Genomic DNA, 15162 nt, shown 5'->3' with positions numbered 1-15162 from the left:
GCATCTGATGTTGAAGAAAGAAAGAAAATGAGGTGTACTTTGAGGTCCTATTGATAGGTACATCATGGTCTCATGCAAAAGCTTGAATAAATGTGTGCATGGCCTATTTTTGCACTTAGGTTCAAAGAAGAAGGCAGAGTCAGCTGAAAGTGACCACGAAGAAGATGAAGCTGAAGTTGAAAAGCAGAAGGTAAAGTGGCTTAAAACATTGAGAATTACAGATGGTGCCTTGCCTGAATTCTGCAAATACTTGGAGATGTGTTTGTGAGCGGAACTATTAGTCCCCTAGGCTAACAATAGAATAAAGCTGTATAATTGAAATAGTGAGAGCTTTTGGAACAAATCACCCAAGGAAACTGGTAAATGGTCCCTGAAGATTATACCAGAATATCTTCCTGGAGAACTGTAGTTGAATGTCAGCTCAACAGAGTTTAGTAACCCTAAAATGTAAATGGGCATGGAAACAACACTGGATGGTTAATCTCTAGCTTTAAAGCTGTCTCAGCATGTTTGTCCTATTGGCTTTTAACCTTCAAGATTGAATTGTTTGCTATTGCTTATTTGTTTTTTTATTCATTCTCAGAATTTATTACATTTATGAAGTTTGTGAATGTCAATTATTTTGTGATTTGAATACCCGTAGAAAATGATACTTGTTCTTTTGATGTTAGGGTATACAATTCTCAAATTAGGTTATTAGTACATGTTAGAAAGTTGAAATGTGTATCTGCAGTTTTTTAATTAAAAAAATCAACTTGCATTCTTTAAATATTTTGAGGTGCAATAATGTTATGCATGATATAATACTGTTTTAACAACCCTATTTCAACTCATACGTATGTAGAATCAGACTTGACTAACGTAGTTGCTGTATATTTTCATAGAAAACTCCATTTCATTGCGTACATCAACTCTTATTTTGTAACAGGCTGAAATGGCTCTACTTATGATGGATGATGAGGACGATGGCAGAAAGCATTTTAATTATAAGCAGATTGTAGAACAGCAGAACTTGAGCAAGAAGAAAAAGAAACTCTTAATGAAAAAGAAAGAGTTATTAGAAGATGACTTCCAGGTAATGCTGTATGCTTGATTTTTGAAGATTAACTAGAACAACTTAGATGCTAATTGTTGGTATCAGTTATTTTTGGGATAAATTAGTGGTTCCATATCCTTCTCCCTTGCTCTAGGTGAAGGAGAAGCAGCTATATCTACCTTTTTTAGGGTTTTACAGGCTGTTTTAGAAAACAAACAAAAATATTTTGACACGAGGTTGAAGGGGGGACACATTCCAACTTTGTGTAAGTAACAGGACAATATATAAGACCTTGTACAACTCATTGAGTAAATACTCACAGGTACCTTTTGTTCTAATAATTTTCCACTGTGTCTTTGATTCTGGTCAATTGTTCTCAACTATAGACTCTTCCTTGGTTTGCTGATTGAGGTTTATGCAGGATTTGTACAAGTATTCACTCACCTGGTTTACTAGTATGATCTTCTGGTACTCTACTCTATACTCACTGAAAACTTGTGACTTGAGCAGTTCCTGGAATGATGAACCATTTCATATGCTCAATAAGCATCTAGTGTTGTACTTAGAAACATTGCTATATGAGTAAAGGTTACTTAAAATAAATTTTCTTTTTCTGCTTCAGGTCAATGTTGCTGATACAAGGTTCCAAGCTATGTTTACTTCCCCATTATTTAATGTGGATCCTTCAGATCCAAATTTCAAGAAGACAAAAGCAGTAGAGAAGATCTTAGAAGAGAAAGCTCGCCGAAGAGAACAAAAGCAGCAAGGTCTTAAGGAGGCAAACAAGGAGCAGGAGAGCAAGATGGCAAAGAAAGAGGTCGCAAAGAAATCTACAGATCCTGCTTTATCAATGCTAATAAAGTCAGTCAAAACCAAAACGGAACAGTTTCAGGCAAGGAAAAAGCAGAAAATTAAATAACCGAACTTCATTTATACTCAGACTTTACTTTTGTCCACGTTCTTCTGACAACATCTGTTGACATTTCTACAGTCTGGTCTAATTCCTGTTCACTTAAAATTTCCAAAAAAATCACTTAACTTTGGTGACAAGTTTTGAAGTAACTAGAATAATGATAACCCTTTCTTTCTGCCCCCCAAATTGTTTAGCTGTGTTGTTGGAAAAACTAAGGAATTAGTTGAAAACCTAAGGAATTAATGGTTTTGGAGCTATTTGGTTCGTATCATGCAGTCTCTGAATAGAAGTGCTGATGATGGCTACAAAAAGTAGCCATAATTATGGTTTTATTTAAAAAAGAAAAAAACACAAAAAACACTTCTGCTTTGGGTTTAGAGCTGAGACAATGAGTCTTAATGTTTTTAATTCTGCAGAAGTCTGTAAACATCTGATTAAAAAAGGTAGTAATATAACTAAACACTGAAGAAATTTTGTATACAGGTCTATTGTATACATTTAATTGTTTACATATATGCTACCTGATTAATTTCTACTCCAAATAATTGAAGAGTTTGTGGATCTTGTAAGGGCTAATTAATGGGAAAAAAATGCTATTTAGAAGAATTTCTTTAATATATATCAGAAATAAACATTTAAAACTTGCCCAAAGGAGTTTTTGGGCACTTAGCTCTGTTTTCTTTTTCTGTGCCTAAATAAAACTGTGTTAAAATTGAACTTCTCCTACTAATTTTGCATTCCTGTTAATATAGTTCCTCTTATACCAAGTCTTACAGCGTTGCAAGTGTGTTTTTTTTTTTTTTTTTTAAAGTCAAAAGCAGATCTGGGTGATACAATTTTAGAAACCCTGCTGTTGGTCTCTGTTAGTATTGGTGTCAGTGATGAAGGTATCAACAGTGCAGGGAAGGTAAATACAGGAAGTAGAAAATAGCGTTCTTTCCTAGAGTGTTTCAATTAATTGGTCTTAAGGTGTTTTTTGAAGTGTTTGCTATATCAGCTGTAGTGGAAATACAATATTGTATCAAAAAAGACTGAGAATATTAGGATCATGGAGCTGATAGGTAATTCGTAATCACGAAGAAGTATGGTTAATTTTTAAGTTGTCATATTAATTTGAACAAAGCACTGTTAAAGTAGAGGTTAGAAACTTCAGATACTCAGAACTAGTGTTTACATAAAATAAATATATCTTGATGCGTGAAGGAGATTAGAGTCAGATTTAGCACAGGAGGCTGTATACCTAATAGCAAAAATGGACAAAATATGGTAAGAGAGTATTCAAGTACACATGGAGATACTTTTTTTTTCCCAAGAGTACTTTGTATTGGTGTGCCTGAAGAATACTTGCAAACCTAGAACATTAAAAGTGTTGTTCTCTGTCACCAGCTGAACATCTTCAGATTCATTTTCAAATAGCTAACAGAAAAAAGGTAATGAAATAATACAGTATCTTTTGTGCATAACTTTGATCCAGCTTCTGTGACTTCTTGGCCTTTCAAGCAATACGACAGGACCGATCAAGCGCATTTGGTAGTTTGGAACCGACTGACTGTGATGGTGAACAAGGAAAACCTATCCTGCTGGAAACAGAGAGAAGCTTCTGAGCATGGGTGTACAGCAGAGAATAGCATAATAATATTCAGAAAGATTTGAGTTTACAAACAAAGGGAAGAAAGATACTTTGGGAAACAGAATTTTCCCCTAAGGGAAGTGTTTCTGCATCTCAATCAAAGAGTCAGTGGTTACTATTCTAAGAAAACATGTCATACAAAAGTGATAAAAGTGTATGCATATGCATCTGATAGTGTGGATAAGGAAGCAAGCTTCTGTCATAAAAGACTGTATTCATTTTGCAGTTAAATTTACAGTGGTCATGCCTCTTTTTGAATTCATTGCAATTCATTACCCCTGTCAGTATAAGCCAAAAAAAAAAAAAACAAGAATGGTTTTGACCATCTCATCCTTTAAGAACATTAAAATAGCACCTCAGAGTTCTAAACTGAACTTTAAACTATGATTTTCTTTTTTCAGTAAGTGGCATGTAACCAGCAGCAATGATGATTATCATTAAAAAATGGGGCTGTTGAAGTGAGACAGGACTCATTTTTCTAGTAACTTACGCAGGTTTGGTATAAAGTAGCTTGTCTCCAAGTTGGCGGCCATTAGAGCTGTGTTTAAGCCAGACACTTAAAGATCTAGTATGAGTGGAAATAACAAGAGGTGATTTATTTGAAAATTGAGAGAGATCAGACAACCAAAGATGAAGAGCCATGTATGTTTTCTATTTTTCCTTCCTTCTAGAAATTAAATGTGTTATTTCGAATTGATAGCAATAGTTGGCTTTTTGTTCTTGTTCTGGTAGTGTCCAAAAATAACAGTAAGTTGTGACATTTAAAAAACAGAAGATGAAATACTAGTCTCTCTAAAAGTAGTCTTATGAAATTGTTACATGTTTTTAAAACTACCAGAGTAATTAGTTTGTTTTGCACTTGTTATAAATCAGGAGTTGAATTCCTGTACCTTAGTTTTCTACCTGTGGTAAGAACAACAAAAGTAGTAGCTCTGGCAAAGTAGTTTTCATTAGTCATTTTCATAAAATACTTTGAAAAGATAAATTTCTTGCATTTAAAAGGCTGCAACTTGACATGCACAGGACCATTCTGTAAAAAGCAAGAAAAGTTGTCAGAAAAGCCTGTTGTATTATTTATCTTTTCTGTGCTTGATGTAGTGTTACAAATGGGAATATTTCTGTCTGGGCTCTGAATTCAATCTCGATAAATGTCACTTAAGGTCATTATTGTTTTATATCCTCTTCATTAGCATATGAGTAATGTGTACTCAGCACTGTTCCAGCTTTGTGTTTCAGCCTTGTGAGACTATGCAAGTTTTAAATAACTTTGTTTCTAGCCTCCAGTGACTGCACTGGCAAACCTTGTTCCTGTCCCATTCTTGAAGACACGCATCATCCAAAGGCTGGTTGCCACATCTTCCTGGGCAAATGCTCCTGGGCTGTGTCCCACGCGCTCTGTGGTGCTGCACAGCTTCATGGCTTTGCACTGCAATTCTACCCATAGCACTCAGACCTTCCTCTTTGTCTATTTCTGGGGCAAGGGAGAAGGGAAGGACGACTGAGGCAAATACGGTTTGTATTGACTTCCGACAGCATGAGTCAAAGATTGACGTTTTAAGTCTAAACTATCACAGAAAAACTATTGCTGTCTGCAACGTGTGTGGCTGAACCACTGCTCAAGTGAGTTAGCGGTTTGTTCGTGGAAAATGTAAGTTATAACAGCACTGGTTACCAAAATGACTAAGAATAGCAAAGTGACTGTTTCAGGATGCTTGTGATTTCTATGGGTTAAAATCATGCAACTAAGATTGAGTTTCTGAGGAGTACAAAATTCCTAAGCGTAAGCTTTTTACCTTCCTCATTTACTCAATCTACTCATCTGCTTTTCTCCTTAGGTTAATGCCAGGGCAACCAAAGAATGGACCAGGAGTGAGAGCTACCCCAAGAACTAGTGCGTCGCTCTCGAGCAGGATTTTTTTGCTGGGTGGCACAGCCCGAGCTGTCAGTCTCTTTCCTTAAAGAGTTCTGCAGAAGTGACAACTGAGCAGAACCAGCAACCAGCAGGGAGAGAGCCTGGGAAGATGTGGGATGATGAATTAAGTGTGGTTTTGCCCAGGGGTAGTTCTGCAGGGTGTCCTGACAGCTGGAGGTGGGAAAGAAGGTCAGTAAGGTCAGTAATCACCAAACCAACTACAAGTTATGCTTTTTTTTTTCCCCATCCCAAATACGTAGTTAATGAGAATCTTCCATGTCTGTTCAACAGCTTGCAGGTTAAAGGTAAGATAATTCTGATTTGGTGAATTTTAGAGTTCTGTGAGGACAAAAAAAGACGTGAATGCTTAGGAACCAAAGCCATGTCATAGAGAAAACCAAGTGTGGAGCTTGTGAAATCAGCTATGGCATTTGGTTTTGGTTATTGCAAATGCATTCTTTTCTTTGAGCTGTGGTCTGACAAGAAAATGGCACGCAGGGAAGCATCATGCTATATTTTGGTGTCCAAATGCTCATCTTTTCCAAAATACCTGTTTTGTTATGCTTTTTAATTTTAATTTATCCTAATGGAGGAACAACAACAACAAAAAAGAGTAGTAGATCAGTGATATGAAAAAGAAACATAAACATATTAGTAAATTTCAAGTTACCTGGCTTTCTTAAGAGGCCAAAAACTTCCATTTGACACCAAAGCATGTTGCTTTCATAAGCAACGAAGCATTCGTCACAGATTGGCTGCCTTGCTTTGCTGTAAGCCAAATTTTTTGAAAAGGTAAAAGGTACAATAGATGGAAGAGGGGTAACAGCAATGAACTTAAGCACATGTATTAAAACAAGCTATAGAAGTGTAAATTCTGTCCCGAAACAAACTTGCATAGATTCTTGTGCCAATCTGAACTTGTCTGTCAGCAAATTGGCATTTTGGAGCTCATGAACTAGACTAAGGGATAAGAAGGGATTTTTTTTCTGCATTTTACATCCTGAGGATGAGAACTTCTATAGAGAGAATTGAGTCTGCCATTTATTCTTAAGGTTTTTATAGTGAACTTAAGCATCTTGAACTTCCTGTTGCAGTTGGATCAGTACCATAGAATCTGAACAGGAGGATGTTGTGAAGAGCCCTACTGAAACTGTATCACACCTTGAATGCAGAAAAACAACCTTGGTTTGGGCTAAATCATTACCCATGGAGAGCTGCAGAAAAACCACCATGCAGGTCAAAGCCTATAAAAAAAATGAGATGGTAAAACCCATGGAGAAAATCTAGTCCAGGATTTACTTAGTCACCAACTTGGCCTGTTTTGCCAAAGTGTGTACTTAGAAATGGACGTATTAAAATCCGCACTGTTTTCTGTGGGCACGAAGCAAATGATAGGCAACCCTGAAAACCACTGTTCTGAGTCCTGACTTACTGATTTCCCATAATGGATGATGGGGAGATGACTGTCCTGCTGCATTAGCCAGTACGTATCCTGCGCACATCTAACTCAGCTTCTTTATTTAAGGACTAAAGGCAAAATCTTGTGGGGATTTTGTACTAGTGGTTATTTTGGCAACAGCTGATGAATGCATATTTGAATCTTCATTTCTCATAAGTCCTGTGTCTTACAATTTGGCCCCCACCTAGATACAACTGTGAAAGCTGGCTGAGAGAAGAACACAATCACACAGTTAGAATTTCTTGAGATGCTACGGAACGAGCATTGGAAATAACTGTGTGGGTGTTGAGCGGGCAGGAGTACGTGGAATGCTATTTAGACAGGTCCAGGACGCTGGAGTATTTTCCTTATGTAAACTGGCTCATTATCTGGAAAAAACATTATTTTACTGGCTGGAAGTCAAAGAAGGGGCCTCTTCATTTGCAGAGGAAACAACAAGCATGCCTGGAAAAGACCGCAGGCTTATGTATGCTACCTGCAAAGATCAGGCAGTCTTTGAGGGGGATTAATAAGTTAGTATCTGAACGGATTGATTCCGGTCTTTACAATTGCCTTCAGATGCTATTTTTTGCATGTGGCCATTTAACTAACAGTTTCTGTTGATACTTGATGTGTCCAGCTTCTTTTTCTGTTGATTGTAGAAACGAGTTGCTAAGTTCATGAACTAAATTGGAACAGTCGATATAGGACTACTTTTGCTTCTGATTTTTTTTTGGTCTTGGTGGTGGTGTTTTCTTTTTAAATCTACATGGCTGCTTCCCAGACAAATTCTTGGTTAAATGGTTAAAGTTGTCTTGAATGAATTATATGATGTGGTCCTCTAATCTGGGTCAAAGGGGATACGAGAAGGATGTGTCTTCTCTTGTAATCCCTTTTTTTCAGCTCCTCTGTCCTTTAACAGGCTTCCAAAAGCACTATAAGCTCCCAAAACGAAGTTTCAGCTTTTTGTTGCTGGGAATATTTGCTTTCATAGAGTAGGGAGAGATAAAATAAGTTTAAGTCAGGGTCTCTCTATCTAAAGCAGGTCTCCTCTTGGCCCACAAAAGAGAAGAAGAAAAAAAAGGCAAGAGAAGTATTAGGAAATAAATGTGAACTATGCTGAAAAGCCTGGCTTTCTTGTCTCTGACAATTGAGCATTGTGCTTGAGGGCCACAACTTAGCGTCGCCAGCTTCAGATTGTCTTCTATGAAGTGAAGTAGCTGAATTACTATTTGCTTCTTAATAAAGTTATATGATCTTCCTGGTTTAAAATCAACAGTCATGGCTAGGTTGTAGGTATCAGAGGTGTCATCTGGTTTCTTCTTTTTCTTTGTACTTTGTCTGCATCACTGTAACAAGCTAGTATGACGAATGTATATTGTCAAATACGTGGGCCTGATTTGATTGAAACTCATGGAAATTTCCAGCTACATTGTGTTTTTGTAGGGCTGCACTTGTACTAGTGTGAATGTCAGCAAGTCTGCCTTGCTGCAAACACATTTAAATTCTTCTTATTGAGCCCATGGGATCACCCCCTTCGATATTTGCTCAAAGTAGGAAGGCTCTGCAGGAGGATCTGGATAGGCTGGACCAATGGACTGAGGCCAACTGTATGAAGTTCAACAAGGCCAAGTGCCAGGTCCTGCACCTGGGGCACAACAACCCCAAGCAGCGCTACAGGCTGGGAGATGAGTGGCTGGAAAGCTGCCTGGCAGAGAAGGACCTGGGAGTACTGGTTGATAGTTGGCTGAATATGAGCCAGCAGTGTGCCCAGGTGGCCAAGAAGGCCAACAGCATTCTGGCCTGCATAAGAAGCAGTGTGGCCAGCAGGTCTAGGGAAGTGATTGTGCCCCTGTACTCGGCTCTGGTGAGGCCGCACCTCGAGTACTGTGTTCAGTTTTGGGCCCCTCGCTACAAGAAGGACATGGAGGTGCTCGAGAGAGTCCAGAGAAGGGCAACGAAGCTGGTGAGGGGTCTGGAGAACAAGTCTTATGAGGAGCGGCTGAGGGAGCTGGGGGTTGTTTAGCCTGGAGAAGAGGAGGCTCAGGGGTAACTTTATCACTCTCTGTAGATACCTTAAAGGAGGCTGTAGCGAGGTGGGGGTTGGTCTGTTCTCCCACGTGCCTGGTGACAGGACGAGGGGGAATGGGCTAAAGTTGTGCCAGGGGAGTTTTAGGTTGGATGTTAGGAAGAACTTCTTTACTGAAAGGGTTGTTAGGCATTGAAATGGGCTGCCCAGGGAAGTGGTTCAGTCACCATCCCTGGAGGTCTTTAAAAGACGTTTAGATGTTGAGCTTAGTGATATGGTTTAGCGGAGGACTTGTTAGTGTTAGGTCAGAGGTTGGACTAGGTGATCTTGGAGGTCTCTTCCAACCTAGGTGATTCTGTGAAAAAAATAAGTACCCACTCTTCAAGCTTCTATTAAGGGAATGCAGGTTACATCTCAGGACGTAACTTAACTGAAATGAAACTGATGGTGAGGGATATCTTGCACAAAGCAAGTGTACGTTGACTTCCATCTCTACTGCTAAATATGTTTGGATTTTACCTATCCAATTTATATACACAGATGTACAGATAAAAGTCTGTATTGCGTTACTTAAGATACCTCAATAACATTTTGATATTGGTGCACAGATAACCTCTAACTGAAGAGTGAAATAGTGTTTTCAATCTCTTTAAAATATCGGTCCCCACTCCCGGGCCATCAATTTGGTTTCAAAGGCTGAGGTAGTGTTTCCTACAGTTTGTTTATTTTTCAAACATCTCATTCTTTTTAACCTCTTTCTCTCTGACCCTCTTTTTACCCTTATTGACAGACAAATTCTTCTCTGATCTTCTCATGTTTGGTTGTCTCTGACCTCTTGTTTTTTTCCCTATACCTTCTCTTTTTATTCTCCAATTCTCTGGTCTCTGCTTTGAGTTGTTTTGCCCATATTGTTTCATGTACTGTTGTCCAACTTTAAATTCTTTCTTCTCATTATTTCTGATCTGTTCTTAACTGATTTGGATCTTCTCTCACCTTTTCCTTTGCTCTTTGCACCAATTCAATGCTCCTTAAAAAAAAAAAATCTCTTCATATTTGCTCTGCTTTAGCATACTGTGTTCTTCTGGTGCTTTCTGTCTCTTTGGCCCCCCTCGGGCCTTCTCGGCGCGCGCCCCCCTCGGGCCTTCTCGGCGCGCGCCCCCCTCGGGCCTTCTCGGCGCGCGCCCCCCTCGGGCCTTCTCCAGCCTTCTTTACACCTGCCCTCCTCGGAACGCCTTCAGGCCTTCTCCACGCCCCACTTGGGCCCTACTCAGGCCTTCTTTTTGCCCCCCTCGGGCCCTTCTCCGCGCGCCCCCCTCGGGCCCTTCTCCGCGCGCCCCCCTCGGGCCCTTCTCCGCGCGCCCTCCTTGGGACTTTTTTGGGCCCTTAGGCTTCCCCAGGCCTTCTTTGTGCCCCCTTCGGGCCTTGTTTGCTCCCCCGTCGGGCCGTCCTTGGGCCTTCTTCGGGCCCTCCTCAGGTCTTCTCCGGGCCCCCCTCGGGCCCTCCTCGGGCCTTCTTTGTGCCCTCCACGGGCCTTCTTTGGGCCCTTAGGCCTCCTCGGGCCCCCCTCTGGCCTTCTCCTGGCCTTCTTCGGGCCCTTCTTTGCGCCCTTCTTCGGGCCCTCCTCGGGCCTTCTCCGCGCACCCTCCTCGGGCCTTCTCTGCACGCCCCCCCTCGGGCCTTCTTCAGGCTTTCTTCGGGCCCCCCTCTGGCCTTCTTTGGGCCCTCCTCTGGGCCCTTCTTTGCGCCCTTCCCTGCGCGCCCTCCTCGGGCCTTCCCTGCGCGCCCTCCTCGGGCCTTCCCTGCGCGCCCTCCTCGGGCCTTCCCTGCGCGCCCTCCTCGGGCCTTCCCTGCGCGCCCTCCTCGGGCCTTCCCTGCGCGCCCTCCTCGGGCCTTCCCTGCGCGCCCTCCTCGGGCCTTCCCTGCGCGCCCCCCCTCGGGCCTTCTTCAGGCTTTCTTCGGGCCCCCCTCTGGGCCCTTCTTTGCGCCCTTCTTCATGCCTTCCTCGGGCCTTCTTTGTGCCCTCTGCGGGCCCTCCTCGGGCCTTCTTTGCACCCTCCACGGGCCCTTCTTTGCGCCTTCTTTGGGCCCTCCTTGGGCCTCCTTTGCACCCTCATTGGGCCTATTTTGTGCCCTTATTCGGGCCTTCTTTGCGCGCTCCTCGGGCCTTCTTTGGGCCCTTCTTCAGACCCGCCTTGGGCTTTCTCTGGGGCCTCCTCGGGCCTTCTTCACACACCCTCCTTGGGCCTTCTCTGGGCCATCCTCGAGCCTTCTTCGGGCCCTTCTTTGGGCCCTCCTTGGGCCTTCTTTGGGCCCTTAGGCCTCCTCAGGCCTTCTTCGGGCCCTCCTCTGGGCCCTTCTTTGCGCCCTTCTTCGGGCCCTCCTCGGGCCTTCTCTGCGCGCCCTCCTCGGGCCTTCTCTGCGCGCCCTCCTCGGGCCTTCTCTGCGCGCCCTCCTCGGGCCTTCTCTGCGCGCCCTCCTCGGGCCTTCTTTCGGCCCTTAGGCCTCCTTGGGCCGCCCTCGGGCCTTCTTTGCGCCCTTCTTCAGGCCGCCCTCGGGCCTTCTCTGCGCGGCCGCCTTCGGGCCTTCTTTGCGCGCCCCCCTCAGGCCTTCTTTGCGCGCCCCCCTCGGGCCTTCTTTGCGCCCCCCTCTTGCCCTCCTCGGGCCGTTCTTCGGGCCTCCTCTGCGCCCTCCTTGGGCCTTCTTTCGGCCCTTAGGCCTCCTCGGGCCTTCTTTGCGCCCTCCACGGGCCCTCCTCGGGCCTTCTTTGGGCCCTTCTTCAGACCCTCCTCGGGCTTTCCTCGAGCTTTCTTTGGGGCCTCCTTGGGCCTTCTCCGGGTCCTCCTTTGGCCTTCTTTGGGCCCTTAGGCTTCCTCAGGCCTTCTTTGTGCCCCGCTCGGGCCTTGTTTGCTTCCCCCTCGGGCCGTCCTCGGGCCTTCTTCGGGCCCTCCTTGGGCCTTCTTTGGGCCCTTAGGCCTCCTCAGGCCCCCCTCTGGCCTTCTCCTGGCCTTCTTCGGGCCCTTCTTTGCGCCCTTCTTTGGGCCCTCCTCGGGCCTTCTTTGGGCCCTTAGGCCTCCTCGGGCCCCCCTCTGGCCTCCTCTGGGCCCTCCTCTGGGCCCTTCTTTGCACCCTTCTTCGGGCCTTCTCCGCGCGCCTGCCTCGGGCTCTCCTCGGGCTGCCTTCGGGCCTTCTCCGTGCCCTCCTCAGGTCTTCTTTGCGCCCTCTACAGGCCCTTCTTCGCACGCCCCCCTCGGGCCTTCTTTGCGCCCCCCCTCAGGCCCTCCTCGGGCCTTCTCTGGGCCCTCCTCAAGCCCTCTTCGGGCCCTCCTCTGGGCCCTTCTCTGCACGCCCTCCTCGGGCCTTCTCTGCACGCCCTCCTCGGGCCTTCTCTGCACGCCCTCCTCGGGCCTTCTCTGCACGCCCTCCTCGGGCCTTCTCTGCACGCCCTCCTCGGGCCTTCTCTGCACGCCCTCCTCGGGCCTTCTCTGCACGCCCTCCTCGGGCCTTCTTTCGGCCCTTAGGCCTCCTCGGGCCTTCTTTCGGCCCTTAGGCCTCCTCGGGCCTTCTTTCGGCCCTTAGGCCTCCTCGGGCCTTCTTTGCATCCTTCTTCGTGCCCTCCTCGGGCCTTCTCTGCGCGCCCTCCTCGGGCCTTCTTTCGGTACTTAGGCCTCCTTGGGCCCCCACCGGGCCTTCTTTGCATCTTCTTCGGACTCCCCTCGGGCCATCTTTCCGCCCTCCGCAAGCTTTCTCTGCAAGCTATCCTCAGGCCTTCTTTGCGCCCTTTTTCGGGCCCTCCTCGGGCCTTTTTCGGGCCCTCCTCGGGCCTTTTTCGGGCCCTCCTCGGGCCTTTTTCGGGCCCTCCTCGGGCCTTTTTCGGGCCCTCCTCGGGCCTTTTTCGGGCCCTCCTCGGGCCTTTTTCGGGCCCTCTACAGGCCCTTCTTCTCACGTCCCCCTCGGGCCTTCTTCGCATGCCCTCCTCGGGCCTTCTTTGCGCCTCCCTCAGGCCCTCCTCAGGCCTTCTTTGCACCCTCTACAGGCCCTTCTTCTCACGTCCCCCTCGGGCCTTCTTCGCACGCCCTCCTCGGGCCTTCTTTGCGCCTCCCTCAGGCCCTCCTCAGGCCTTTTCTGGGCCCTCCTCTGGGCCCTTCTTTGGGCCCTCCTCGGGCCTTCTTTGGGCCCTCCTCGGGCCTTCTTCGTGCCCTCCTTGGGCCTTCTTTGCGCCCTTCATGGGCCCTCCTTGGGCCTTCTTTGCGCCCTTCATGGGCCCTCCTTGGGCCTTCTTTGCGCCCTTCATGGGCCCTCCTCGGGCCTTCTTTGCGCCCTCCTAGAGCCCCCCTCAGGCCTTCTTTGTGCCCTTCTTCGGGCCCTCCTCGGGCCTTCTCTGCACACCCTCCTCGGGCCTTCTCTTTGCGCTCTCCTCGTGCCCTCCTCGGGCCTTCTCTGCGTGCCCTCCTCGGGCCTTCTTTCGGCCCTTAGGCCTCCTCGGGCCTTCTTTGCACCCTTCTTCGTGCCCTCCTCGTGCCTTCTTTGCGCCCTTCTTTGGGCGCTCCTCCGGCCTTCTTTGTGCCCTCCTTGTGCCGTCCTTGTGCCCTCCTCTGGGCCCTCCTTGGGCCCTCCTCTTATTCTAGTATTATCTTGGTCTCTCCGATATCTCTTCTTGGGTGTCTTCAAACCCAGAAGATACGTCAGCCCCTTCACTCCTGTACACAGACCAGCATTTGTTACTAAACCATTCTTCTGAATACTTTCTAAATGTGTAACATAGTGGCTATTATATTCCCATCGTTGATGGACCTACTTTTGGCCTTCTCCTGGACCTCCTTTTTGGCCTTCTGAGACATTTTTCTATTTACTTCTCTTCACTTTTTTATTTTCTGAACGTTTTATTTGTCAGTTTTCCGTTTTCCCCATGTCTATCAGTCTTTTTGCTGTTCCCCCTCAAGTTTTTTTTCCTGTGCCTGCTCTCTCATCTTTTCTCAATTTATATGCCTAGGCTCCATTTTCTCTGATTTTTCTGACTTTTTTTTTCATTTTCTGATCTTTTCTAACTTCTTCCTTTGCCTGATCTTTTTTCTTTGATCTTTTCTAGTTTTCTTTTTTTTCCTTCCTACCTTTTCTCCCAGTGTCTGGCACTCTTTTTCTGACCTTTCTTATCTTGTTCCCATGCTTGAACTCTTTTGCTGATGACTTTGGCCTTTTTTTTTTTTTTTTTACTTATCTTCCTTCTGACTTTTTTTTTTTGCTCCCCTGACCTTCCTTTTGATTATTTTCCCATGTCTGACGTTTTTTGCTGAGTTTTCCTGACCTTGTTTTTGCCACTCTGACCTTGTTTTCAGGTGTTTTTGCCATTACTGACCTTTTCACTGATATTCTCTTCTACTTTCTCTAACCATCTTTTTTTATCTTGTCTGACATTCTCCTATTCATCCCTCTGACTGTCTTTTTTCTCCATGCCTGACTTTTTCTCCAGCTTTCTAACTTCTTTAATTTTGTGGTCATTTTCTCAGTCTCTGACCCTCTTATTCCTCGTATTTTCAGACATGCATTTCTGTGGCCTTCTTTCAATTATCCGAGTCTCTGCTTTCTTTTCTGGTGGTCTTTTTCCACATGTCATCTGACATGTCCATTTTTCTTCCAGACCTTCTTTTTTGCGTTCAGATCGACACTATTTACTAACTTGTTCTCTTAACTGCTTTTTGAACATGTTGTCAAACATTATTCCTATCATCTTCTTGTCCTTTCTCACTTCTTACAACTTTTCACACCTCACACATTTGCAATGTTTTTTCTTTTTGGGGCAGCCCTTCTCTTTTTGGGGCGGACCTTCTCTTTTTTTCTTTTTTTTGGCCTCATCTGACAACTTTTTATTTTTGACCATATTTTTCAGCTTCTCCTGTACCTGTTTTTTGACATTCTCCTCCTTCTCTGGGACCTTCTGTTTTCACTTGTCTGCTCCCCTTACCATCTCTTCGTCCCTCTGACCTTCTCTAACCACCTTTCACTTTAGCTAATGTGTTTTTGATCGTGTTATTAACTTTGAGATTTGCTTCTCTTCCTCATTATCATTTGATCTCCTTGTAATTGTTGTTTTCTGTACTTTACTCTATCCGCTTTCTTACAAATCCCCTCTCCTCTTCCCTTCCTTGCTCTTGTGTGTTCTTTTTGATTCATTTCTAAATCCTGAAATGGTCTTGTGGTGGTGGACTT

General features: G+C 45.1%; 1 protein-coding gene across 1 annotated transcript in view; it reads left to right on the top strand.

Annotated features, from left to right (window-relative positions):
• ESF1 (ESF1 nucleolar pre-rRNA processing protein homolog) overlaps nt 1-2663 on the top strand; it is a 30959-nt gene extending 28296 nt beyond the window's left edge. Inside the window, exons 12-14 of the mRNA XM_083830517.1 lie at nt 120-190; nt 929-1075; nt 1659-2663. Of these exons, the coding sequence (XP_083686643.1) occupies nt 120-190; nt 929-1075; nt 1659-1955 (515 nt within the window). The 3' untranslated portion in view covers nt 1956-2663. The remainder of the gene's footprint in view (nt 1-119; nt 191-928; nt 1076-1658) is intronic.
• The last annotated feature ends 12499 nt before the right edge of the window (nt 2664-15162 follow it).

Source organism: Anser anser (genome assembly GCF_964211835.1).
Source record: "Anser anser genome assembly, chromosome: 3".
Classification (NCBI taxonomy): Eukaryota; Metazoa; Chordata; class Aves; order Anseriformes; family Anatidae; genus Anser; species Anser anser.
Note: the sequence above shows the minus strand (reverse complement) of the source record. Positions and strands in the feature narration are given on the sequence as shown.